The 26,623-nt window shown below is 35.9% G+C and overlaps 1 protein-coding gene across 5 annotated transcripts in view; it reads left to right on the forward strand.

Annotated features, from left to right (window-relative positions):
* The window catches only part of PDLIM5 (PDZ and LIM domain 5), a 220,685-nt gene that overhangs the window by 100,124 nt on the left and 93,938 nt on the right, over positions 1-26,623 (forward strand). For 2 of the 5 annotated variants that reach the window (XM_055085835.1, XM_028491640.2), the window contains exons 4-9: positions 14,298-14,340; positions 16,307-16,398; positions 22,780-22,794; positions 25,427-25,444; positions 25,728-25,900; positions 26,264-26,300. In XM_055085835.1, the coding sequence (XP_054941810.1) occupies positions 14,298-14,340; positions 16,307-16,398; positions 22,780-22,794; positions 25,427-25,444; positions 25,728-25,900; positions 26,264-26,300 (378 nt within the window). Of the gene's footprint in view, positions 1-14,297; positions 14,341-15,979; positions 16,399-19,360; positions 19,378-22,779; positions 22,795-25,426; positions 25,445-25,727; positions 25,901-26,263; positions 26,301-26,623 lie in introns of all 5 variants that reach the window. The other 3 variants (XM_055085833.1, XM_055085834.1, XM_028491641.2) reach the window with 2 other exon arrangements.

Here is a 26,623-nt window from a genome sequence, read left to right on the forward strand (position 1 = left end):
ATGAAGGGGTTTGAACGGAGAAAAATTCAGCGTAGAATTGGGGAAGCGGTTCACAGAGTGCCAGCTTTAGTGGATTGAAGTCACTGGGGTCGGAAAAGGTCAACATCATCATTCCTTAGGTTCTGACCAGTCTGCGGTTTTGGCATCCTCCACCCGGGGGTGGGTGGGGGGGGGCGCCTTCGTGCCTGCAGAGCTCAAAGATACGGATCAGATGGTGTCAACATCATCATTCCTTAGGTTCTGACCAGTCTGCGGTTTTGGCACCTCCCACCCGGGGGTGGGTGGGGGGGGCGCCTTCGTGCCTGCAGAGCTCAAAGATACGGATCAGATGGTTACATATATCCCCTGAGGAGGAGCTACGACTCAGTTTTATCACTGAACTAGTGTTTCTTGACTGCTTTTCCTTTGCTTCTGCATTCCCTCAATTTCCTTAAGATCACTAATTACTGAGACCCTTCAAAGGCAAGCATTGTGGCCAGGCTTAGATCACAAAATGGCTTAGGCCAAGATGGCTTCTCTTATGTCAAAAACCATGTCTGGTTCTCTTTCTCTGGGGACTCCCTACACTACCTGCTTACAGTAGGATTTGACTCAGAGAAATCTGCTTCTCAACTCTGTGAGATACTGGACATTCTAGGGACTACATTGCTCATCAAAGTGACCAGGCTAAGAATTTCTATTTTTTTAAAAAATATTTATTTGTTTTATTTTTGGCTGCATCAGGTCTTAGTTGTGGCACATGGGATCTTCGTTGCGGCACATGGGATCTTCGTTGCGGCGTGCGGGCTCTTTGTTGCGGCATGTGGGCTCTCAAGTTGTGGCGCATGGGCTCTTTAGATATGGCGCGTGGGCTCTCTAGTTGTGACTCACGTACTCAGTTGTCACGGCACGCGGGCTTAGTTGCCCTGTGGCATGTGGGATCTTAGTTCCCTGACCAGGGATTGAACCCGCGTCCCCTGCATTGGAAGGTGGATTCTTAACCACTGGACCACCGGGGAGGTCCCCAGCCAAAGAATTTTTTTAATTTATCTGTGGTTTGCTTGTGTTTGAGGCCAGTATTAGTGTCAGGGTTATTTGCCAGTCTGTCCTGAGTCTCACACCTTGTCATATATACCTAAGGGAAATAAAAGAATTAGCTAATATTGACAGATTTTCAGAAAGAACAAGAACACTGTATGATACAAGCTGTGTTATAGAGGTGTTTGTGTTCCCCTGAGCTTGAAGGGACCTTGTGGCCAATTGGTCTTGTCTTCTATGAAAGAATCCCTGCAACAGTATTATAGGTCCTGTGTGAACATCACCACTGGACAGCCCATTCCAGTTAGACATCTCTCATGGTCCATGTTCAGCAAGAACATTTTAGAAAAGCAGCCAAAAGAGTTAAATATCAGAATAGTTATGGAAGAAAAGAAGCATTGTTATCTTGAAAGGAATCAGGAACTTTGGTGTCAGAGTTACATAAATGCATTTTCATTTATTGTAAAGAGTTTTTTATGGATCACGGTATAGAGCACATTGTGTGTTTGTCTCTGAACTGGTTCTAATCTTTTGTGAGGTCTCAGGTCCTTCTGTGAATTTTTGAAAAGAGGAAGTAAATAGGACAAGAATCTCCTATTTCTGTTCTCTAGAGATGTTTTAGGGGATGCTTAGCACCAGCTTAAGGGAAACATCACATTAGAGGTTGTGTTTTTCTTTCACTAAAGAATCAAATACATTTCAGATTATTTGTCTTAAGAGTTAAGTATTAGTGTTTGGCTTCTCTAAATTTTCACACATTTTCAAATAGGGAAAATGTTCATTATCCGCTTCAGTTTTTAAGTACTTGCTGGAGGATGTCGTTGTAGGAACAATACGTGTAGTAACCTATGGTCATCACTTCTGTTCTTCTCAGTAATTATAATTCTGTCAGAAGCAAATTTGGTGAGATGGAGCTTTAAGACATGTCCTAGCCAGAACTTTGTGTTAATTATTATTGTTGCTACATTTGTTTATTTGTGCCTTTAAGGATATTATTGAATGCAATACTTCTCACAAATTAAAACCAGCTTAATACTGTTTTGTGAATGGGCTGTTTCAGTTCAGTGAGAATTTTTGTGTGACCGCTGTTAGGCAGCCATCATGTTTATTATACGACCCATCAAGCTTCCAAACCCTTCTGAGTTCTCTGCCCACCCCCTGCCCCCCATCAAGATAACTCTTTATTAAACTGAGGCTTATTATGCATTCAGTTTATGGAGTCAGGGCCAGCATCTGCCCCTTTTTTTGTTTCGTAAATAAAATGGACTAGAACAAAACATAATAATGGATTGCACATGAAAATATGTTTTTATTGGTTCAGATTTGTACCATGTAGGTCATGATATAAAATATATCTCTGACTGTGTATTGTGATGAAAACTTTGAAAACAGTAGTCTACTTCTGTGCTACTCAGTTTGCAGCCCCTGAAGTCTGGTGCCAGTTTGAACTGTTTGTTCCTGGTCTACGATGAGATAAGTACTGAAATTGAGAATACGCATTTAGAAATTTTGTAGCAATTTGACATCGCCACAATTTTCAAGCTTTGGATCTGTGGATTTGTCCCATTGAAAGATGTAGACCAGTTTGGGTGTTGTTGAACGTGCATGCTGAGTCACACATGTTTTGAGTTGTGTATTGTTGAGAAGCACTATTCTAGGGTCATTTTCTAATATATTAGATTCACACTGTGGTGGAGGGAATTAATTCTCTCAAGATAACAAGCATGCTTTTTGGTAAAATAGGCAGAATGTGTTTCTGATTTGCTAGTTTCAGATTTTCTTCCTGCAGTGACAGAGGTATTAGAGACTATAATGTTTTATACTGTCTCTTTGTTTAAAAAAATAATATTTTGTTAACATTGGAAAGCTTTGGAATTCTAATATAGCTTAAATTTTACAACAAAATCCATTGAATTATCAATCAGAAATATAAGTAATACTGTCATTTTATAAACAAATTTTTGTTTCTATAAACAGAAATAAAGTTTCTTAAATAAAAGAAACAATTGAATGTGTTTCAGCCCTTTCTGTGTGATAGTATAAATGTGAAGTTAATCACAAATAATATGAGAATTTTCTTAAATGAACAAATATATGAACACTTACTGGCTTTAAATTTTCTTTTTTCAGATTTAGATATTATTATATAGAATACTTTGAATTAATTTAATAAGATTCAGTGATGAGGATGATTCTACTTCTGAACTGATAAATGTGAAATTTACAGCTCATCTTAAAGTTATTAAACAAGGATAGACCTGGCTTATCTATGGCTAAAATAGCCACATTTGATCACTAATTTTTAAATTCCTAGACTCTGAGTACTCCAGATTTTTAAAAAACCTAAACCCACCCCCAAGTTATTTTTTAAGAGTTAAATAAATAAATGGAAAAACCTAAGTTTAGACTACAAAGAATGAAAAGTTTTCATTTCTGTGCTTTCCACAAGACAGCAGACTGACTTTGTTTTCCTAATAAGGCTGTGCTAAATGTTGGAATGCTTGTCCCCTTGAATTTTATTGAAATACCTAAAAATACCCACTTTACCAAAAAATTTTGCAATTGAATGTGCTTAGCCTAGACAAGAACAGACAAAGATGTATCTGGAAAAAGTTAGTGCCAAAATTGTGCCTTCAATATTAGCATAGGACAGAGCATATAAAAATGAGCCTCAAAGAGCATTTTCTTACACTTTGGAAGCTTGAAGGACAAATTAGATATTTTGCTATTTTCCATTTGTCTTCTATTTGTCTTGATATATTTAAGATTTGGGGCAAGTTTTAGTCCCTCTCTCTTCCCTTCCTTTTGTTAGTAAGTAGGCTTATACAGTTCACACATATTTATAGGCTAATTTATTGGTCAACACTGTATTTAGGTTTCCTGTTCTTTAATTTGAGGTTTGGGTTTAACTTTCTTACAAGATGAAGTACTGTATTTAGAAATATGTTTCTGTCTCACTTAGAGGAGTGAAAGACAAAGAGCGTATAGTGGCATGGCTTATGTGTCCTGGCCCCCAGTTAGCTTTCCGGCTTCATCTGTCACTGCTGTTTTTGCTTTTACTCCCATTCTAGCCCGTTGGCACATTCCTGCCTCTGAGACTTCACGCTTGCTATTTGGTGTGCCTGGAATTCTCTTCTTCAGGTCTCTGCTCAGATTTCACATTATAGAGGCCTTCTCTGACTCCTTCATATAAAATAATGTATCCCTGCCCCTGTCTTGCTTTATTATACTCCATTACACTCATTACCATGTGACATGCTTTGCTTGTTTGTTTTTAATCTGCCTCTTCCAAGTAGCATGTAAGCACCTTCAAAGTAGGAGTTTTGTCTATTATTCATTACTGTTGATGAACCTCCTACAGCAGAGCCTGCTCCGTTAGGGGCTCAATAAATATTTGTGGAATTAATTAATAAATTAACAAAGTTAATTAATTTAAGGAAAATATATAGCGCAAGTATTGCCCTTGAACTTGAAGTGGCATTAGGTGTAACACATATTGGTCAGGAATGAGAAGTGCTTGGTTAAAATAATTTATGGTAAAAGAGAAGCCCATGCTAATTATAATAGATCTGGAGGGTTAACAGGAGTTAGAGTCTGACCACAACATAAGGTTGTGTGTTTGTTTATAAAAGTATAGGCTGATTCAAAAAGAATTGAACCCTATTAAAATGTATTATTCACTGACTAGGTATATATGAATGTATGTAGCTAAACCAAATTGAAAAGGAAGCACCATGGTTATTTCTGTAATCTTACGTGTGTGGTATACACCCCTGTATCACAGGGCACACATCAGATCGGCAGTCTTACTCATTGTGGGTTATTGGTAACATATCACCACCAATAGCTGTTATGGGGACTACAATGGTCCTTTATTTTGTCAAGATCATCCGGAAGACGAGATATAAACATGAGGTTCTCAACACATACCCACAAGAAGATCTCATGATGTGGTATCTTGGGATCTGCATGGCCGCTAACTTCAGAAGCTGGCTGCTATTTTGACCAGAACACCTAGTTTAGCACCATAGGTGATGTTCATTAAGGAACCTCCAGCCCCATCCTGCTGGAAAATGAAGTTATTAAAGAATTCCTCTTACTATGGGGAAAAATATTCCTCTTCTCTGGAACAATAAGGAAGAATGGACTTAAGGCGCTTGTTTCTTTGTTTTTGCATGTTTATAAACCTTTAACTGGGAATTTCCTGAAGTACTTAAACTCTTACTTATGTGTATATTGTTCATGCTGTAAAATGTGTACTTTCTATAGATCCGAGAATCAGATAGGTAGATAGATGTCCACATATATCCTCTCTCTATATATATATATGTTAACTATGTATGTACACATATATGTATGTATTACCGTGAGTAACTTCAGTTTTTACATGAATTAAACCAAAAAATGATATTCTATAAGTAACCTGATTGAAAAATGAATAGTTATTAGTTTATAGAAAATTAATAGTCATTCATTGTTTGAAAGCATTTCTAGATCTCTGAAGTTCTTTACCAAAGTTACTTTTACGACTTTCACTTTGATATTATTTCTAGAAGGCAGAGTGTTAGAGTTGCATTTAAAGCATCTGGAGGACTTGGGTTCAAATCTTGCCTCTGCCATTTTCAAATTCTAAGTTGTGGTCAAATTATTTAACCTATTTGAGCTTCTCCTTCCTGTAATTAAAATGAGCACAATACTACTTGCTCAGGAAGAAGAAATGAGATAATTTACCGAATGGCCCAAATGAAATTATTGGCATTTGGTACGTACTCAATAAGTGATATTTTCTCAATAATTTCTAGTTTGTTGTTATTTCTGTTGTTTTCTCTTGAAACCTATCCTGGTAGATAATTTGGTTTGGTTATAACAGTATATAATCAGAAACAGAATAATTTCCAGAACTCCAGGGTCGTATCTTCTACATAAGGGGTAGAAAAGTAGTGTCTGTTGCTGCTTACTTTGTGCCAATCACCGTTAGGTGTGTTACGTACGTGACCTCATTCCATCCTCAAAACAGTTCTACAGGGGACGAATTACTGTCCTCATACTAACAAAGAAACTGTAGAGTAACTATTTTTATTTTGTTGGTAACCTAGACTTGCAACCTTCATTAGCTATTTCTCCTGTTTCTCGAAGTATTCCTCTATCAAGGAAGACCTTGATAAGAGAAACCCTGAATATGAAAGCTAGGAGGATCTCTCTGTCTCTTTAAGGCTCTAAGCTTTTCCTAAAAGGAAGGAAAAAATAGGTAGACAAACATCAGGGTGTGAGTCATACCTACTTATCTTTTATCCTACTCTTCAGTATCTGACTCTTACCATGCATTGCTAGGTATCTGGGAAAAGCCAGTTATGCATATGGTTTGTTATTGATCCCTACTCTCTTAATGTGAATTTTAACCACATTTGTTGTTCAAGGGCATTTTAATAATGTCACGAAAGAACCAGAAAAATGTAGATGTATAAATGGAACTCCTAATTTTTCACGGGCAGATTATTTGCTTTGCAAATCTGTTAGTTTCTTATTGATAATGAAGTATTATGTTGATAGTACTATGTTGATAATTTTTTTTTCTCTACCAGATGAGTTGGAAGAGAAGATATATTAAATAGAATTATCATCGTGCCCTAAGGAAGGTATAAACCTAGTAGGTTTTGAGAGAATGCAACTCTGTTATAGATTGCTTGTTTATATTGATCCTAAAAGTATTATAATCCATGTCTGATATGAAATAAAGAATAGGGTTTTAGTGGGAAAGAAGGAAATTATACTTCTCAGCTTCTCTTACAGAATGTATGGCACATCCTTTTTAGTTGTTCTTTTAGAATTAAAAAAAATTACATTACTAATAGTTGCATTTATCATATGTAGAAGCAGAAGGTGAGAGAGGGTTTTAGTAGCCTTTATCATGTATTAGTAAAGGAACTGAGGTGCAGAGTTAAAAATAGTGCTTAAAATGTCATCCTTAATCCAATAATATTACACCTGTCCCTTTACCAAGCTTCAGTATCAGTGCCCTGTGGTGTGAATTTTATTTGAATGGGTGGTTTGGAAGTTTAGATGGATCATTTAACGGCACGTAGTATGAAAGTTGGAGGTAGAGGAGTTAAGAGGGATTGAAAGGTAGTGTCCTGCAACCACAGAAGGAATAATGGAAGCTCAACTCTCGTTTCTTATGACAATCAGTGTCTGAACAAATTGTAATCTGAGGTTTTCCATTATGCAAAATGGTTATGAGGTTTAGACTCCAAAAGAGCCATGGTCATGTAGGATATTTCCTAGAATGTTTGTTACAGTCAAAACCATAAAATAATCTAAACGAGGGGTTGGCGAACTATGACCTACAGGACAAATCTATCCCCCTTCCTGTATTTATAAATAAAGCTTTATTGGAACACAGTCATGCTCACTCATATTTTGTCTGGATCGTCTTCCTAGCTATAATGGCAGAGCTGAGTAGTTGAATCTACATCCTGTGACCCACAAAGTCTAAAAGATTGACTGTCTGGCCCTTTGCAGTAAAGTTTGCCATTTCTTAACAATGGGGCATACAAAAATAGCCTCCTTGTATAAAACCCTTTATTGAAATGGTATTTTCACTCTAAAAGAATTTTGCTTATAATAAGTATGAATTATCCTGAACTTTGAAATTCCTTTTATGTAACCTTGAACACATCTAAAAAATATTATATAATCTCTTCAACATTCTTTTTTATAGAAATTATTTTATAAATACTAGTTAGAAAAATGCATTTTTTTTTCCTTAAATGAGGCTGAGGTTATTGGGAGTGTGGACATGAGGCACGACAGACAAATGAAACTTTCTTCCCCGATAAAAATGTTCCTTTGGAAATAAACGTAGGGTAAAAAAACATTTCTTCTATCTAGAATCAAGTAGAATAATGGGAAATTTTGGATTTATCACTTTATAAAACTACCTTACTTATTGACTTACTATCTGCCACCTCCATTAAAATGTAGATTCTGGGCAAAGACCTTCTTTGGCTTGTTTTTACCACCGTGTTCCCAAACTTGGAACAGTACTTCACCCATAGAAAATAAAGTAGCATATCATGAGATGAAGAAATATTTGTTAATTTGTTGGCTTCTGCTAAGTGAGATGGATATATTAGAGGGAGGATAATGTAGAAATTGGCATTAAACTTTTTTAATAATGGGAAATATGTTATCATTTTAAGTTTAGCCTAATGCTCCCTTCTCTCCCCTCCCCGCCACCCCCTTTTTTTCCTCCTTGATAATACTGTAACCGTGTGGGTCAGGGAAGCTCAGTAGAAGTCCTTTCCTTCCTTCCTCACCCTCTCTCCCTCTGTGGCTTGATTTAGAACTGGTTGCTGAAAATTTCTTCTCAAGCCCCATCAACTCCTGTAACTACCTGAAAAGGATCTTTACGACAAAAGCCCTCTCCCTTACCTAGGGAGGTAATTATCAAGTGGTAACTGCCTGTTCTGGATTTCTCTGAGCCACACCCGTTTTCAAGCCAAGCCCCAGCAGAGGGGGTCCTGGGTACTCAGATAGGCTCCAGCAGTTCCTTTGCTTCTCTCTTTTTACCTTCTTTCTCCCACTCTTCAAAGTCTGTCCAGCTTTGGGTTATTTCTTACTCTTTGGAGGAAAAAATATACTTTACTTAGTACCCATAGTAAAATAGAGAAAATGCAAAGAGAGAGAAAGAAAATGAGACTGTGTATGAATGCATGTGTATGTGGTGAATATAATCTTCTATAAGTTAAAAGGTGTTATAACATGCTGATATTAAGTACTATTTTGTACTTACGTTTGTAGAAAAAATAATCTTTACGTGTTCTCAAATCATTTGGAAAAAAACCACTGATGCATTGCCATAAGTGATTTAAATGTTTAAGGTTTGAGTTTTTAGGAAAGCTGACTGACTAGAAGTACAATTAAATATAGGGAAATGGTTTAAAGAGACATCCCTCTACACACTTGAGCGCTCACTTTTTTCCCCTCTGGAGTTGCTTTGTTATTGCAAATTGACAACTTTGCAATTAAAGTGATTAATGATGTGCCCTAGTGTTTATGGGTCCTGAGGTCAGTGAGCCCAAAGTTGGCCATGCTGTGGGAAACTTAGATAGAGCTCATCTCACGGAAGATGAACTAAAAATCCTCCTCTTTTCTGTATGATTGTTTATGAGTTAAGTGTATTAGATATGGTTGAAGGCTTCACCAAGACATAATGAGTAATGTGAGTAATCTTTATCAGTCCAGTTCTGTTGCATAATTCCTCATTCTTAAACACTAATGTGAACATTCATTGGCAACTTTTATTAGCTAAAAACGTATTACTTTATACAGCAGTATTAGAAAATTTATTGTGTTCGAATAATGCAGTTTTTCATGATTCCTTTGAATCTAATCTTTAATAGATCTGTCGCTTATTTATGGTATTATTTTTCCTATGCATTATTCTAACCAGGGCACCACAATTCCAGTTTTGAATACAACACTGTAATTTAGAACTCCTTTCAACTGTTCAGCCAGAAGTTCTGAAACTGGTTGTAATGCATCAGGGATTTTTATTTTGGATACTGCTCTCACAAAAGTCAATCAGCTTTCAAAATAGATGGCTCTAGCCACACTGACGGCTTTGTTCTTTGAATTCCATGAGCTGAGGATAGTACCAGGCCAGGGCACTAGTCTCCCGCCATCGTGGCTTACTCCCGTACAGGGGCTTCGCACTAAGGGAAGAGAGAACAATAAGCAGACTGTTGGACCCGTGGCACCAAGCCATTGCCAGGATCTCTTCTGGTTTGAAACACACCACGCTGCACAAAAGTGACTTGTGTCGTTCGCTGTGGTTGAAAGGGAAATCTGTTATCCCATTGTGTATTTCCCAGGATTTGAACAGAAAAATGTAGGAATAATTTTTAATAATTATACATCAGGTTTTAAAACTTTATTTTAAAGTCTTTATAAAATTATTTGCTTTTAAGTAATCTGTCACATTTCTAAAGTAAAGGAGCAGATGCTCAATCTAATATTGTTCTAAAAAAAAAAGAAAGGCAACTATAAAAATTTTAATTTTGAGAACTAGCTTTCCTTATTCATATATTAGGATTTTCTCCTCAGGAAATATATATTTCAGTTTGCTGAAGGAAATTAGATTTTCCTCGTTAAACATCGATTAAATTATGCTCAGAGTCTTTGGGTATCTTATTTAACAATGTTCATGAAAGCACCATCTCAGTAAGAGGGATATTCTGTATAACAAAAGGTTTCCAGGATTTTGTGGACTGTAATGTTTCTCTCCCTTAATTGTAGCCACCTGGAGGAGACTTTTCAGGCTGACAGACTTTTCAGGCTGACAGAGATTTACTCTCTTTACTGTTTCTTCAAAATAGCATTTCTCAGAGGGTTTTTCCCTTTCCTAACTCCAACCTTAGAAAGGTTTCCTGAGCAAATGAATATTCTGAAAAGGAGTTCCATAAATGAGTATTCTAAACTCCAAATGGGTGTGGACCAGGATCCACAGCATTTTCTTCCTCGGCATTTAAAGGCTTTGAGTAGTCCTTTACGTAACTTTAACTTCAGGTTTTCTAGATACCTTTGATAACAGAACCTTTGTTTTGGGGGGTGGGGTGGGGTTGTGTTTTAGAAAGTAGTTTTCCCTGAAGCATGCTTTGAGAAATAGTCTTATTATAAAAAGTAGCACGTGTACAGTGCATAAAATACGGAAAACACACGAAAGAGAAGAAAACAAATATCATTCTTAGAGAGCTTCTACTAAAATGTTGGTGTGTTTCCAGCCACTTTTTTCCATGCATTGATCATGCTGTGTATGCTATTTTATATTTTCCTTTTTTCACTTAATATCATAAAGTAAGTATGTTATGCAATTCAGATTTCTTTCTCAAAATGATTTTTAATCATTCCATAATGTTTCATCATTTGGTTATATTACAGTTAACCATTTCCTCATTGTATATTTAATTGGTTGTTTCCTACTTTTCACTATTATAAGTTATACTGTAGGGAATGAGTATATTTTTACATAAAGTCTTTTTCCTCTTTTAGGTTATTTCCTTATGATAGACTCCCAGAAGTTGATTTAATAAGTCAAAGGGTGTGAGCTTTCTTCAAGCCTTTTATAAATAAATGCCAAGTTATTTTCCAAAAGAGCTGTAATAATATATAATTCTTCCAGCAACAGAGTATTCTCACAAACATTATGCATTAATATTTTTTAAAAATCTTGACACTTTGAAAATAAAAGGTGTTGTATCTTTTTATTTTGTTGTTTTGTGATAATTAGTAAAGTTTGATTTTTAAAAAGCTGGTGTGATCGCTGTTCATTATTCAGATTTCAATTGTCATGTATTCTAAATTTCCCAAGCCACATAGTTTTAGTGTTGTAAGAATATGTAATCACACTTAAATATGAGATTTATGTACCCTACTGATCTTTTAAAATGTAAATAATGTATGTTATAGATTTGTATACGTATTTTGTGTGTTAAAAATGCTTTTCCAAATATTTTTAATGTGGACCAGTTGACTTTTTCTGTTTATTCCAAAAAAGCAAAATAACACATTGCAATGAAGGCCATTTTAAACAGGATTCAAAATTACATGTCTTAAACTGTGAGCTCCTATATATATTCAAACAGAGGTCAGGCATATATCTGATTGGCATGTGATAGAGTAACTCTAAGGAACCTTCTAAGTTTTAATGATTCTGTGACTCATTTGGTAGTTATTTAAATAATTAAACCAGAACTGATTTTTATTGCATCTAGTGTTCACTCTTTCATTTGACATTTAATTATAAGCCAGTCTTTTTTTTCTTTTTTCCACCTACAGAATGATGCTTGTGTTTCTAACATGTAGTGGATTCAATCCTGGAATTTTGAGGACAGGTTGTCCTCAAAATTTCTTATTGCTTTTCTTATTTCATGTCATTGCACTTATGGGACTTTATCAGAAGGCAAGCAGGGCAGATATTCAAGATCCAGTTAAAAATTTTTGTGTGAATTCCATATTTTAAGAAGTATTTTTGTAGAACTTTCAATCCATAAAATATGTTAAGACTCATTATTCTATGCGTTCTCAACAAACTAAGAGGTTGGACTCCAAAGTTAATGAAAACTAACCGTTCTGGGGTTTTTGTTGTTGTTGCTAACACTGTTTAAATGAGAACTAACACCTAGAAAAAACTAAGGGGTTTGTTTTCATAGACATAGGATATGTGCGTTTTCTTCTGTTTGGAAACCTAGTAACTGTTAACATCCGTCTTTTGTATAAACTGTTTTTGTGTTGCTAGAAGAGCTCCATGTACCTTTAAGTGTCCAGATGAAAAATGAAAAAGAATATTGTCTTCTCTATTATGGCAAGCTTTCTTTCTTTTTTTTTTTTTTTTTTGGCTGTGTTGGGTCTTCGTTGCTGTGCAGGCTTTCCTCTAGTTGTGGCGAGCAGGGGCTACTCTTTGTTGCAGTGGCTTCTGTTGTTGCGGAGCACGGGCTCTAGGCGCACGGGCTTCAGTAATTGTGGCACGTGGGCTCAGTAGTTGTGGCTCCCGGGCTCTAGAGCACAGGCTCAGTAGTTGTGGTGCACGGGCTTAGTTGCTCCACGGCATGTGGGATCTTCCCAGACCAGGGCTCGAATCCATGTCCCCTGCATTGGCAGGCGGATTCTTAACTACTGTGCCACCAGGGAAGTCCCATGGCAAACTTTCAATCATGGCTTGGGTGGTTTTAATGAGTAGATCCCTTGTGATTCACATCTTATTGTGAAATTTCAATGAAAGGAAGATTCCACTGTTCTGTACTTGAACTTGTTTCCTTTGCTTGTTATAATAACCCTATAAGCTAAAAGAGAAGTTGTCTGATTGAGAGCACACGTGGAAAGTTGTACAACTGCAGAGGGTAATTCTACATGGCACTAACCAAATGTTAGCATCCATTGTGGTCTCTCATTAGGTTAGCCAATTATTCAGTCTGTTCCAGCCCTGGCTAACCAAATTAGTTGTTATTGGAAAATTCAGTTGCTGCTAAAAATGTTGATCAGAGTTCATTACTAGGTTATGATCATGGAGACCAAATATCCTATGTTAGCTTCTCTGTAAGTAAAATGATCTCATGGTTTGCAGCTTAAAATTATCACTTATTATTTACCTACTGTGGTTACATTTCTTGAATTCTGCACTTGCTGTCTTATCCTCAGGCTTATGTATTGTAAAAGGAGTCAAACTGCTTCTGACATTATTAAACATAACATGTACCTTAATTCTGGGAAAATAGCCTTTAAATCATTAGAAGCTCTCCAGTCATTTAGTTACTGTCCTTGACTACAGCCAGTGTATTGTAATATCTAAGGACCGTTGGCCTTAGCGCCATACTAGAAGTAATTTACTTAATTTTGGAGTTCCTCATGTGAAGAATGGGGATACTGATAGTTGCTGCTTTGGTTATTTGTCATGATTATATGACATACTCGCTCCCAATCAGTTATCGTTATTATTAGTCCATGATAACCAAAGGGACAATAATAATACAGAAAAGCATAGATTGAGAATAATATATTTGAATATGGGAATAGTTCTGTGCATGGATTTTTGTCCTTCTTCCCTGTTCTCTCCTTTCTACGCTCATTACTGATGACCTGTTACATGCCAGGCGCAGTGCTGGTATAGACACAAGTGGGGCGTGGTCATTGCATTTACTGAAATTATAGCCTAGTGGAAGAACTTGCAGTTTGGTTTTAGCAGAACAGATACGTTAACGTGCACTTAAGAATATAAATACAAAATTAATATGCATTCAGGGACCCAGTTCAGCCAGAATTTATTCAGTATCTTCACAAAAAGATCCAATGTCCTCTGGGCATATTCATGGATGATAGGAGAAAAGGCAGATACTATTGGAGATAGAGATGCAGATTATTTGTTTCAGGAACCATGCAAGGAGCAGAAAGTCAGGTTTATTTTACCTTACCCTTTTTGGTAGGGAATAGCCTTAATTCAAAGGTTAAACATGGATGCATTAGCAAACAGGATTGGTGTTTGTCTTTGCTCATTTGAGTGGGTAGAGTGGGTATTCATACACTAATGAATACCTAGTATATGAGGTATTGGATCTTACAGCGTTTGAGCTGCATGACCTAATTAGTAGATTGTGAATAGTAAACCATGAATTATGAAACTGTAAATTCTGATGATTTAGTATATTGAGGTATATAATAATAAAAATTCCATTAGTAAGAAGTTTGCAGAAATTCATGTTTTTTTCCTTTTTCTTTTTTTTCCTCAGAGCATCTGCTACACCCAAGCCTGAGCCGGTTCCTGTTCAAAAGGTGTGTTTCTAATCTAGCATCATTAGGGCATTATTTGACTGTCCCTCTTGAACCACTGTAACTTCCGTTCCTGTCTCCAGTCATACTGACAATTTATAGTTTCGATGCAGTTCTCCGCACAGTTCTTTTTCTTTAAAGATGACGAGGGAAAGTGGAAACCAACACATACAGAATTATCATCTGTAATTATTCCTCATCGTTTAAACATTATTTCCGATGTCATATATTATCAGTAACTCATATCCAGATTTCTTACCTTCACTTTTAATTTGCCTATCTCTATTCACATAATCTAAAAAGATGAATATCACAATAGGTCTTTAATAACATTTTATTAGTAATATTAATGAGTTTTTAAATTACATTTTCAGAGTATTCTTGGATTAGGTTATTGGCAAGTGCCCTTTTTTTCTCATATATATCCTGAAATTGTCCCAAGCCATTATTCATATAATCTGGTTTTGTGCTTTTGGGGGTTTTCTCCTTAATTTTACTTGTGCCTTTCCATTGAATTTATTTATATTGATTCCCAGAGGCGTGAAGCTACTTTATCCCCCTCAGTTAGCTTTATTATTTCTGTAACATTAATTTAGATGACTTTTTTTTCCTTCAAATTAAACATAATAGAGCCACCATTGTATGCCTTTTAAGGAATTTTGATTGTTTTTCTTTGGGGATGGTAGGGACTTATTCTTGAATGTCATAGAAGCTTAAGCTGCTGTTTTTTGTTTTTTGATTTTAACTTCATACTTACTCTGGGATAGGGGTTTGCAAACACAAATTCTGTTAATTTTAGGAGGAACTGATCTTTCTTAGTTGTTGTTTTTCTTTGATGGCAGTGAAAAAACATCTAAGATCTTTTGTTTCCCCTCATGTAACTACTAAATATTAAATATTTATTTTAGAAAAGGGAAGAAATTTATTCCATCTTTACTGATATCTCACAACATTCCAGAGAGAGAAACAACAGGTGGATTACAGGAAAGGGAAAGGATTGATTTTGTTTTGTTGATTTGTTTGCTTTTTTTGTTGAGTTTTTTTTTAAGGAGCAATTTCTTGATTCAAGATAATTAGAATGTGCACATTTCTGAGTCAGATGAAAATGAACATTTCTTCGGTTGTTTTGTTTTGTTTTTAATTGAAGAGCTAGAAATGTGCTGCTGCTTCTGCATGAATCAAATAATTGTACTCTGGAGAGTAATTAAACATGTTTGAAAGATGGAATTATAATTGAGACTCTGGATATTTTAAAATAAATATTTTGGTTAGTGATGTTTTGTTTACTGTGGGGTATTAAGAAAATTTTCCTTTGGAATATGTCTGAATTGGCACTTATTTTGGCCTTTAGGCTTTTTGATAACTTTCCTAATCTATTTCCTAAATATTTTGAACTCCTCTCATTTTTATTAAAAAAAAATATATCTCCTCAGTATGTGCATCCGTGTTATGCATGTTGGGACCAGTTGGCATGCATACTGTGTTATATCAGCTCATTGTTTTTATCTGAAAACGTGTAAAGTTTGGCCTGCTAACATGATTGTGTTTGTCTTTTTACAAACTAGCTGTGTGTTCTTTTCAGTGGATCTATTTTGCATGTCTTTGGCCTGTTTTTGTGTATGTTTATTTTTATTTTACATAGGGAGAACCTAAAGAAGTAGTTAAACCTGTGCCCATTCCATCTCCTGCTGTGTCCAAAGTCACTTCCACAACCAACATGGCCTACAATAAGGCACCACGACCCTTTGGTTCTGTGTCTTCACCAAAAGTCACATCCATCCCATCACCATCGTCTGCCTTCACCCCAGCCCACGCGACCACCTCATCACATGCTTCCCCTGCACCCGGGGCCGCTGTCACTCCTCCCCCATTCGCTGCATCTGGACCGCATGCTAATGCCAGTCTTAGTGCTGACCAGCGGTCATCTGCACTGAGCGCTGGTAAACCTGCAGTTAATGTCCCACGGCAGCCCACAGTCACCAGCATGTGTGCCGAGACTGCCCAGGAGCTAGCGGAGGGACAGAGAAGAGGATCCCAGGGTGACAGTAAACAGCAAAATGGGTAGGTGGCCGAGGGTGCTTTCTGCTCTTATCGAAACTCTTCTTTCAGGCAATTTCCAAGCAAAACTTAATCTCCATTCCCCACAAAATCAGCTGTTCTTTGAAGGAAGGGAGATGAAGTTGCGTTTGCTTCATTAACATGTAGCGTTATGTTACATACAGTACAGCACTTTCTGCAAGGCGATTATAGGTCAATCCAGACCGAATTATGCATTTTGACCTGTTATGAACCATGTAACAGACTCTGTAACTCTTTTTCTCCAAGTCCCGGTGCAACGTGGAGCAGCTGGCCCGTATAATGCAAGGCAAACCTTGAATCTTCCTTCCTCAATTTTTCCATCCTTTTATGAGCCACCAGAAGTTGAAACAGAGTGGTTGCAGTTGTGTCAGCTTATGTATCCCATGCTAAAGAGAGAGGAAATGAGAAGTCTGTAAGAAGCTTATTTTCTAGGAAGTAGTTTTAAGACAGAAAACAAATTTAGTTTTGACTCATGTCTATGTATGATGCATTAGCTTAGGTCAGCTAGCTAAGCAACATTCTTTTCAGATAAACTTATGCTGGAATTTAGTCTTTAAAATCAAACAGTAATGAGAGGACAGTAACATTAAAGGATGCTTAAAAAATATCAGAAGCAAATTAGAGGATATTTCACTGTAAAAATATTTCTAAAATTTAAAGCAGTGGACACTAAATATATAATGTTAGCAGAATTTTTTTTAAATCCATTCCTTATAATTTTCCCCTCTTTATGGTACAGATTTTTGAAAAACTGGTTGAAGTCTATTTTCAGCAGCCTCCATCTATAGACGGTTATTTTATCCTTTTTGGAATCCAGTGACCGTACTTTAAGCCAAAGTCATTTTTGTAAAATCATTTTGATCAGATTTATTGTGGCAAAAGTGTCTTTTAAAAGGAAAACAAAAGGAAATAATCTGCATGCGTGATTGTTTTTACCAATGCCGGTTCCCAGGAAAATATAATTAAAATAATTGTGTAGATAGGTCCTTTCTGAGATAATCCCTTCTGAATGTTAATTCATGTAACGAAGGGGCTGTGCTTTCACAGCACTGCTGCCATGGCAACTTGGGGGCTTTGAAAAAGAAGGTGGCAGGGTTCCAGGCTGTTGCGGAGAGCAAGGGGCAGGTCTGGAAGGACAGCTACTGGGCCCTACGTGTGGTTTTGTGGTGGTGGATGGCTTTTGAAAGTTTCGATGTATAAATTGAGGAAAACTAGTATCCTAAGTTATCTTTTCTTTCATGTGAGGAAGAGAAGTAGTATGTAGTGTTGAGGTGCGTTTGGTTATATTTTTTTTTTTTGGTATGTCTTTTTTAAGACAATAGATTTTAGAGTAATCAAAGTAGTACCTTGAGAAAACAGATGCTGCCTGTCAAATGCTAGCCCCACAGAAAACTAAAAGCAGAAGTTTATTATGTTTGTTAAATTCCAGGCTCAGTAGAAAAAAGTCCTTTGAAGGAAGTATTTGAGTTAAAATCTTTTCTCCTTGCTAACATTTCTTGAAATTTTATAAGAAAGCCTTCTTAATGGACACTTGGAGAGATAAAAGCAAATTGAGGTTACGGAAAGGTACTACATTGAAAACATGTGAAAATACCAAGATGAAATTGTGTTTTATGAGTACAGCTTTGGTGATCAAACTTGAAATGATTTAAAGCTTATTATTTTCCAGCTGAAGCTGTAGGCAGAGGTATGGTTACAGGGTCTCTACAGTGGCTTCTTAATCAGTCGACATGTGGTTATCGAGCGCATGCCTGGTGTTCAGCACTGCATAAGATTCAGGACAGAAGGGATTATTACATATTTTGCATCATTAACAAGCAAGTTACTGCTTTGCATTCGTAAATTGATTGCACTTAAAAATAGCTTAATTTCAGATGTTGTCCAGATGTGTTAGCATGATGAAAGCTTGATTAGTCTTGAAAACAAAGTATCTGTGAAGTTCTGAGACAGATTTGCAGTGCTCTTTCTCTTCCTACATTTAGAGCAGAAGAATCGAAAATGAATCACACGTTTTACTATTGACTAGTCGGTGATGTGTCATTTTGAAGAACAGGTGTTTTGTGATAGTGACGAATGTATTTCCTGCATCCGGTGTCAAACTGTTTTCCTGAGATCACTGTCAGCGTTTTTACTAATTATGTGATTATTGAATTTTCCACATTTTTATAGTGTTACAGAAGATCTTCCGCAAAACTCTTTCACAGCTGAGAGTTGTTACTTGTTTTTTAAGAGAGAGTTGTTACTTTTTATGAATTACTTTTTATTTTAAAACTAATACATTCCAGTAACCAAAAATTTAGGAGTTTAGGAGGATGTGAAGTTAAAGGCATAAGTTATCTTTTTCTTCAAAGCAGGAGGACTGTTAGTTTTTAAGTGATTTATAGGCATCCCACCCAAATTTATCTGGGATTAATAAACATAAGACGCAAATAAGTGCTTATGAATTATGCATCATTACTGAGAAATAGTTATTCATCCTAATGGTATGAAATCTAACGATTGTGTTGCTATCTTTATAATATTTCTTAATAATACTACGTTAACATTCCCGTTCCTTCTTATAAATAATAATGAACAAGGTACTTCTAAGAAATTTTTAGTCCATCTTGTACATATATGAATTTTTAGTTTTAGCTTACTGTCTTCTTTATTACTCTCCTTTCTCTACTTAGAGCAAAATGGAACTTTATATTCCAAACTGGAAAGGCGTCTATTTTACATCAAGTAGTTTAACTGATTTACCTTTTCCCTTTCCATATGCTCTTGCATTATAATGTGCCACTGCTTTCAAGAGGTAAGTCTTTCGTGCATCCTTAATTAATTTTAATTTCATTGGACTGCAGTTTCTTCTAACAGTTCTTATGTGGGATTTTGAAGAACCTGGCCTTGGAAGATACAAAACATGATATGATAGTAATATTTTTAAATGCTTTTCTCTTTACAGAAAACAAAAGTGACAGAGTTAGTATCCACATTACTGGGGAGAAAATATGGTGACTTATATCTGAGTAAACAGCATGAATGCCTGATTTTTGCAAAATTAGGCTAAATTTTGCAAAACAGCTGTAATTTAGAATAACCACATTTAGCCTTTTCAATAAGTTTGATTTGCATTGCTGTGTTGTGGTGAATTCCTTTATGGTAGTAAATAGTAGTGTTTAACTTTTATCATAAAATATATGTGGGGTTTGCTGTGTAATGGTTTAAAAGAGGTAATGTTCGGGGTAATTTGTATCAGTCAAGACTACCAGAAGACAAAGATAAAGATAGAATGTAAAGCATAGACATATGTACCACTAGTGAATAGTACATATAAAACTGAGTTGTTTTCCAAATTCCTATCAAAACCCAATATTTCCCAGGTAAAATCTTTAAGAAACATTTCGATTTTTCAGCCAGTGTTACTGAAAGGTTTAGAATTCTATATATGCAGTTGTGTGTCACTGGATGATAACAAGTCTGTACACCTTTGCAGTTAGTTGAGAGAGTTAAGTACCAGCTTGTTAAGTGTCACAGGTAGTTGGCATAGGCATTGAAAATTACTGTGGTATAACTGCAAAACCGTGCTTTTGTGTCTGTTGGTATTGATGATAAACTGGTGATTACTAGCTTTAAAAATAGATAAAAATCACATTAGGTAAGAACTTAATTTTGTGTTATGATTATTCTGAGCATGTGCTGAAATTTCCTTATCATCATACTCTAGAGTAGAATTGGAAATATGGAATATCTATCTTAGACACACTTGAGGGATTAACTATTGAATTATTAGAGCAACTTTATTCCAGTGTGGCTATGATCTCACTAACTGAAGAGTTTCATGTTATAGACACATAAGAATATTGCACAGTGCACTAGAGAAACATCCCCAAGCCCTGATTTATTGTTTGTCTATTTAAAGTTAAATTCTATACGCAAAGATTTTCACTAGTTACTAGATTCCAGTGTAACAATTTGACTTATAAAGGGGAAAAAAATGGGACTTGGAAAAATAAATTTAAGCATTTAGGTTAAATATACATTTTTTAAAATGCAGATTAAGATTCATTAATTTTTTCATTATTACTGAGCATTGTGCTAGATGTTTTTAAATGCAGTATGTGATTGAACTCTCAAGTGATAGAGCTAAGATTCAAGCCTAGGGTTTTGTTTTGTTTGTTTGTTTGTGTTTGTTTTTGTTTTTGTGGTACGCGGGCCTCTCACCGCTGTGGCCTCTCCCGTTGCGGAGCACAGGCTCCGGACGCGCAGGCCCAGCCGCTCCGCGGCACGTGGGATCCTCCCGGACCGGGGCACGAACCCGCGTCCCCTGCATCGGCGGGCGGACTCGCAACCGCTGCGCCACCAGGGAAACCCAAGCCTAGGGTTTTTTGAAGCCAAATTTTGGTGTGTCTTGCCAAATTTTTGATTCTGTCACCTGTTTGTGCCCTGGGCTTATTTCTGTTACTTTGAATTAGTATTTGTTTTTCATGGTTATAGACTTGAGGATAAATTCAGTGAATTGAGGCTACATGAGTGAATAATGTGCATAAACTGCAGTTGGGTTTGATAATACTTTTTTTATGTTGAGTCGCTGGAGGATCTATTCTAACAACAAATCTGTATTTGTATAGTTTTCAGAGTGCTTTCAAATACAGAAACATACACCCTTCCAAGAATTCGGAAAGGTGGAGAAATTGTAATCCATTTCACCATTGAGGAAAAGGAGGCTTCTCGGGGACTGCAGCTTGTCCAGGCACAGAGGAAGTGGGTGGCGTAGCTAGGGTGAAAAGCCACGTCATCTGACTTGTCACGTTGGCACAGGTGCCACTGTGGTATATGATGGGCTATTCCGCTTGGGCACCTTTTCTAAAATTCATGAAAATATCTGTTCAGAGTATTAAAATTGGCATCTTCAGGTTTTAACCAATCAACCCTCTGCTGGCCACCCCTTACCACATCATAGAATATTTCCCCCCAGCTTCATTTTGACGTAAAACTTCTTCCCTAAATTTTAAAGTGTTTAAATATATATCTAAGATTTTATTCTGAGGTTATTCAGAGGAGGTTATTTTGAAAAACTTTCCCTACTATTTAAAATTAGCAAGGCAGAGGAGAGAATGCTTTGCATTATGGTTTAGAGAAGAATAAATACCCATAAATTACTGAGATTAACTTAATCCTGCGTCTCACCCCCACTCAGCAAAACTCAGCCCTTTATTGAGTTAATGAAACTGACTTTGACGTGTGGAAATACCGCTTAGCTACAATGCACAGTCTTAGTATTCAAACTGGTAGGCAGTTTTTCTCACTGCGTTTATAATGAGTAATTAGTTACTCTGACTAAACATCATTGTGGTAGGATTGATTCAACAATGCGTAGAGAAGTTATATAGCGTTTTATACTTTCATCATCTCTATACATAATAGAATGGGAATATATTTCTTTTTAATGATTTTATGCTTAATAGGCTATATGAATGAATTATGTCTTTCCTCTTTAGATGTTATTAACCTAGTTCTTTTATCATATCAAACATGCCTTTCTGGGCAATAATTAGGTTGCTGATAACACAGAACTCTGGAGTTTCCTACAAGTGAGCTCTAAACTTCCCTGGAATTTGCTTCTGAATGAGGGTGGTGGTAATGACGGACAGGGGAGAGTATGAAAATTGAGTAATAGACTATTATTTATGACCCACTGCTTCATATATTTTTCATCATAATCACTTCATTTTAAAAAATAAGAGAAAATTTTCAGATAGCATATTATTCCTTTATAATGTATGGCTGAGGATAATTTATGTGAGAAGATTACACTTGCTATTAGTAATGTATACTTCTTATATTATGTGAGACTGAAAGATTTTCTTAGTCTGCTCTGATTTTAAAAGTGATTCTAAAATGATCTGTTTCTATATCTTACATCTAATTTGTATTTTAATCTCTGCCTTTTGTTAGGAACCATGGTAGGAATTTGGATTCACTCTAAAATAAATATTATAAAAACCTAGAAAAAAATTTTAAATAGTGACTCTTTCTTGGTATTAGTAACTTGAGACTTCAACTAGCATTAATATATAAAATATTTTTCAGTGTTTTTTGGAAACAAACAAACACAGATAAAACTGTTCTCCAAATAATAACAGTGTAACAGAATTTTGACTAACACTTGTTCATTTTTGTTCGTCTGCATTTACGTGATTATTTTGAAGCATGATGTTTGGTGTAATGTCTTCATTTTTTTGAATTTTGTTATTTCATTTTTTCTTCTTCTTTTTTTTTTTTTTTTTTTTTGGCCTCATATTTGTTGCCCATCGTCGTGGGAACATCACTGTCTTCTCTACTCTATCACATCTTTCTGTGTGTGTGTTATTCCTCCTTCAGTAACCCGGGCACTGTGTAAGTACCTCATCAGTGGTTTCTTTTCTAATTTTCATCATTGTCTCTCTGCAACTTTTCATCTGGCTTTCAACTTAACACCATCACCAAATTTTGTTAGTGTCTTCTCATTGCTTAGAATTTTCAAATATATTAGGAGCCTAGGAAACTTGTTTTTCATGCTAGAGAGCTTCGTGTGAAATAGTGGGTGTGTTTAGAAAACCCACACTTCTGCAGTGGAAAAACTCAGTAATCTAAACCTTCAGAAAGATCGATTGTTATTATAGACAGTATATACTGGAGTTAGAGATATGGTTGGGGCCTCCCTTGTTTAATATTTTTAAAAATTTTGAATAAATGTGCTACTTTTGAATGTCTGTATTTTGAAATAAATTGTTTGCTCTTGATAGTTGAACTTATATTCTATCCCAAATACATTTCAAAAAATCAAATTATTGAGATTATTCCTTTCTTTAATCATAGTCATGAGAGTTTCAAAGCCAGTAAATGTTTAGAAACTTTCTCTCACTTGATACAGACCTTAAGCTGTTAAGTGAATGTCACAAAAGAGTCTAAGACGTACTATACTTTCCGCAAGTGTGTTGTGGCTAAAAAATATTCTTAAGTGGTGACATTTTATTAATCTTGGTGTCTTAGCTTAACACTATTTTTTTGTATTTTTATAGTCCAAACCTTTTATAGAGGATAAAATAGTCTTATAGTTGAAACTGGCACCATTTAAGAGTAAACACTTACTGACTATAGAGATATTTAAAACTGTAAGTTTAGTAGCTTAAATATAAAGTTTTTCAAGTGATTGCATAAGATAAAGTGTTGTCTGTTTAAGAATCTGCCAAAGACAGTGTATTTATGAAATAGCGTATGTCTATTATTTTCTAATTAAAGAAAATTATGTCTGTTTTAAAAAGGGTTAGGAGGTTTTGTTCAATATCAGTAAAAGGTATTTTTAGGTATTTCACTCCTGGAATATTAAAATTTTATCATAAATAATAATTTGAATTACTATTAAAATATACTATTAAATATACCATTAAATAGTATTAAAATACTATTATTAATATTATGTGTAAATACTATTGATTCTGTTCTTTATATATATGATGACTTGTAGTCTCAGAACATGCATTGCAAATAATTTTTCTAGTAATCGTAAAAGAACACATTATGTTACTTTGTGTTAGTTAGTGTGGAAAGCACTTTACATACTTTACCTACCTTATTTATTCCTCAAAACAACCCTTAGTTGTTAGATGCAATCCCCATTTCTCAGGTGGTAAAAATCGAGACTTGGAGAAGTTAAATGACTTGCATGAAATACACACTGAATGGAGGATGTATGCTTAGAACTACTACCTGTCTGACTGCAAAGCTAGTGTTAACGTTAATTCTATCATGTCACTGGGCAAAAACTCTTCTAGTGTACTGAGACAGTTTTTTGATTTTTTTTTTTTGCGGTACGTGGGCCTCTCACTGTCGTGACCTCTCCCGTTGCGGAGCACAGGCTCCGGACGCGCAGGCTCAGCGGCCATGGCTCACGGGCCCAGCCGCTCCGCGGCATGTGGGATCTTCCCGGACCGGGGCACGAACCCGTGTCCCCTGCATCGGCAGGCGGATTCTCAACCACTGCACCACCAGGGAAGCCCCTGAGACAGTTTTTGATGGTGTCCCTATTAAAATGACAGCAGTCACGTGGCATTCTGATAGCAATGTGATTTTTTAGCAGTGAGTTAACCTAGCAGGTGTTGCCACACACATCTGGCACTCTTAGGATACTTTCTCTGCTTGGATCTTGTGCCAGTTGTCTGCTAGTCCAGGCTCAGGTTCCTTCTTCTCTTCTGAAACGAAACTCATAACTTAGTTTGCATTTATCCTATTTGGGGGGGCGGGGTTGAGAAGAGTATTTATAAAGTTACCTAGATCTTAGGTTAAAGTGTTAAAATAATGTACATTATAAATTCTGTAATATTGGTATTTATGCTTTCTTAATAGAAAAATGAATAGTCTTAGCAAACTCAAAGTTCTTGAACTCTGTAGTTTACACATCCCTTTCACATATATTGTTTCATTTAATCCTGAGAACAGTGCTACTTTATATGTGATATTCTTATAAATGAAAAAACTGAGGCTCAGTGAGATTGACTAGTCCAAAGTCATAGAGCCACAATTCATATCTTGGTCTTTTGATAAATATTTCATTGGTTTCTGATAGACCACAGCTCTTTACAGCAGTGATCCCTCACCCAGCTTTATTTAGGCTTAGGGATATCTGTACACATAAATGAGAATACTGTAGAAAATAAGTTCTGACCCCTTCCAAACTTGTGTTTGCAATTGTTGGTTCAGCCTGTACTAAACCATTCATGGCTCCTGGGCCCGGTGAAGAAATGATCATTTAATTTTGTGAAAGCCAACATATTTTAGCAGCGTATGGGTATTTAACAGTGGTTGTAGATGTAGTCCATATCTGCTTCATTAGCCATAAGATGAACAATACCAGTAATTTTGAATTGTTTGATTTTAATTACTGTGGACTTTGCAATTTCTTGTTATTTTTCTTCTTTTCTTATTCTTTTCTTTTCCTTTTCTTCATGTTGAACTCTCTCTTCTGCTGCCTTCTTCTGTCAATTAAAAGGAAAATCCTACCCAAACGGTAACCTTTCTGTTGAATAGCCATCTATACTATTATTTTATATTAGCATATAAGTACCTTTTTTTAAACTAATTAAAAAAAATAACCTAATCTACTCTATTTTAGAAGGATGCTTTCTTTTTTTAAGAAAAATTGTTACTGAGTGTACTTGAAAAAGCAAAATACACAAAAGGAACATTGAGGATTAAATGTATAAGTTATAAATAATATGGGAGAAGATATTTTGTCCTTAACATAATTATGAATATTTCAATCCTTTTTTTTTTTTCCTTTTTAACCCTAGCCCACCAAGAAAGCACATTATGGATCGTTATACAGAGTTTTATCACATACCTACTCACAGTGATGCCAGTAAGAAGAGACTGATTGAAGATACTGAAGACTGGCGTCCAAGGACTGGAACGACTCAGTCTCGCTCTTTCCGAATCCTCGCCCAGATCACTGGGACTGAACGTAGTAAGTGAATGCGTAGGGATTCTAATGGATGAATATTTCTCTGCCACAGAGAGTGGCATTTAGACTGATGGACAGTTATTGGAAAATAGTAATTTCCCTGAGACAGTTTGCTTTTAAATTATGCCATGCATAGTGGTACTGTAAATAAGCAACCAGCCCAGGAGAGTTATATTGAAAAGTGTAGCAGTAGTAGTAGTCATAGTACTGACTATAGCGTATAGCCAATGCCACCGTGATAAGGAACTTTTTTAGCGGCTCTGTGTAACTTGACCATTTGGTATTAATCGATACAGGTAATTGCTTAAGTGATTTTAAAGTTAAAAAAAAGCAAACTGACATTGGATATTGCTTATTTTATTTCAGTGAAAGAATCTGAAACTGATAATACAAAGAAGGCAAAGTAAGTTGTCCTTTCTTTTGGTAAATTGAATGCTTTCCTTTTATGAATGGTCTCAATTTGTGTTTTTTCACCTTTTCAAGTGAATGGTATGGCATTTTGTCTTTGCACCTAGGAGCTAAGCTTAACTTTGGTGCCTTTTGTGGGACTGAAATGTACAACTTACAGATTTTTAAATTAGTTGATGCTGTCTGAATTTTTTGTCTGCAGCTTGTTTTCTTCAGTATTGAAGTGAGTGGGCAGAAGGGTATATCTGGGGGCGCTTTGCTAACACTACAGATGTTTGTGACTGAGTTCATGTGTTGTCTTGCAGTCGCTTTGTTTGG

Source organism: Physeter macrocephalus, chromosome 7 (genome assembly GCF_002837175.3).
Source record: "Physeter macrocephalus isolate SW-GA chromosome 7, ASM283717v5, whole genome shotgun sequence".
Lineage (NCBI taxonomy): Eukaryota > Metazoa > Chordata > Mammalia > Artiodactyla > Physeteridae > Physeter > Physeter macrocephalus.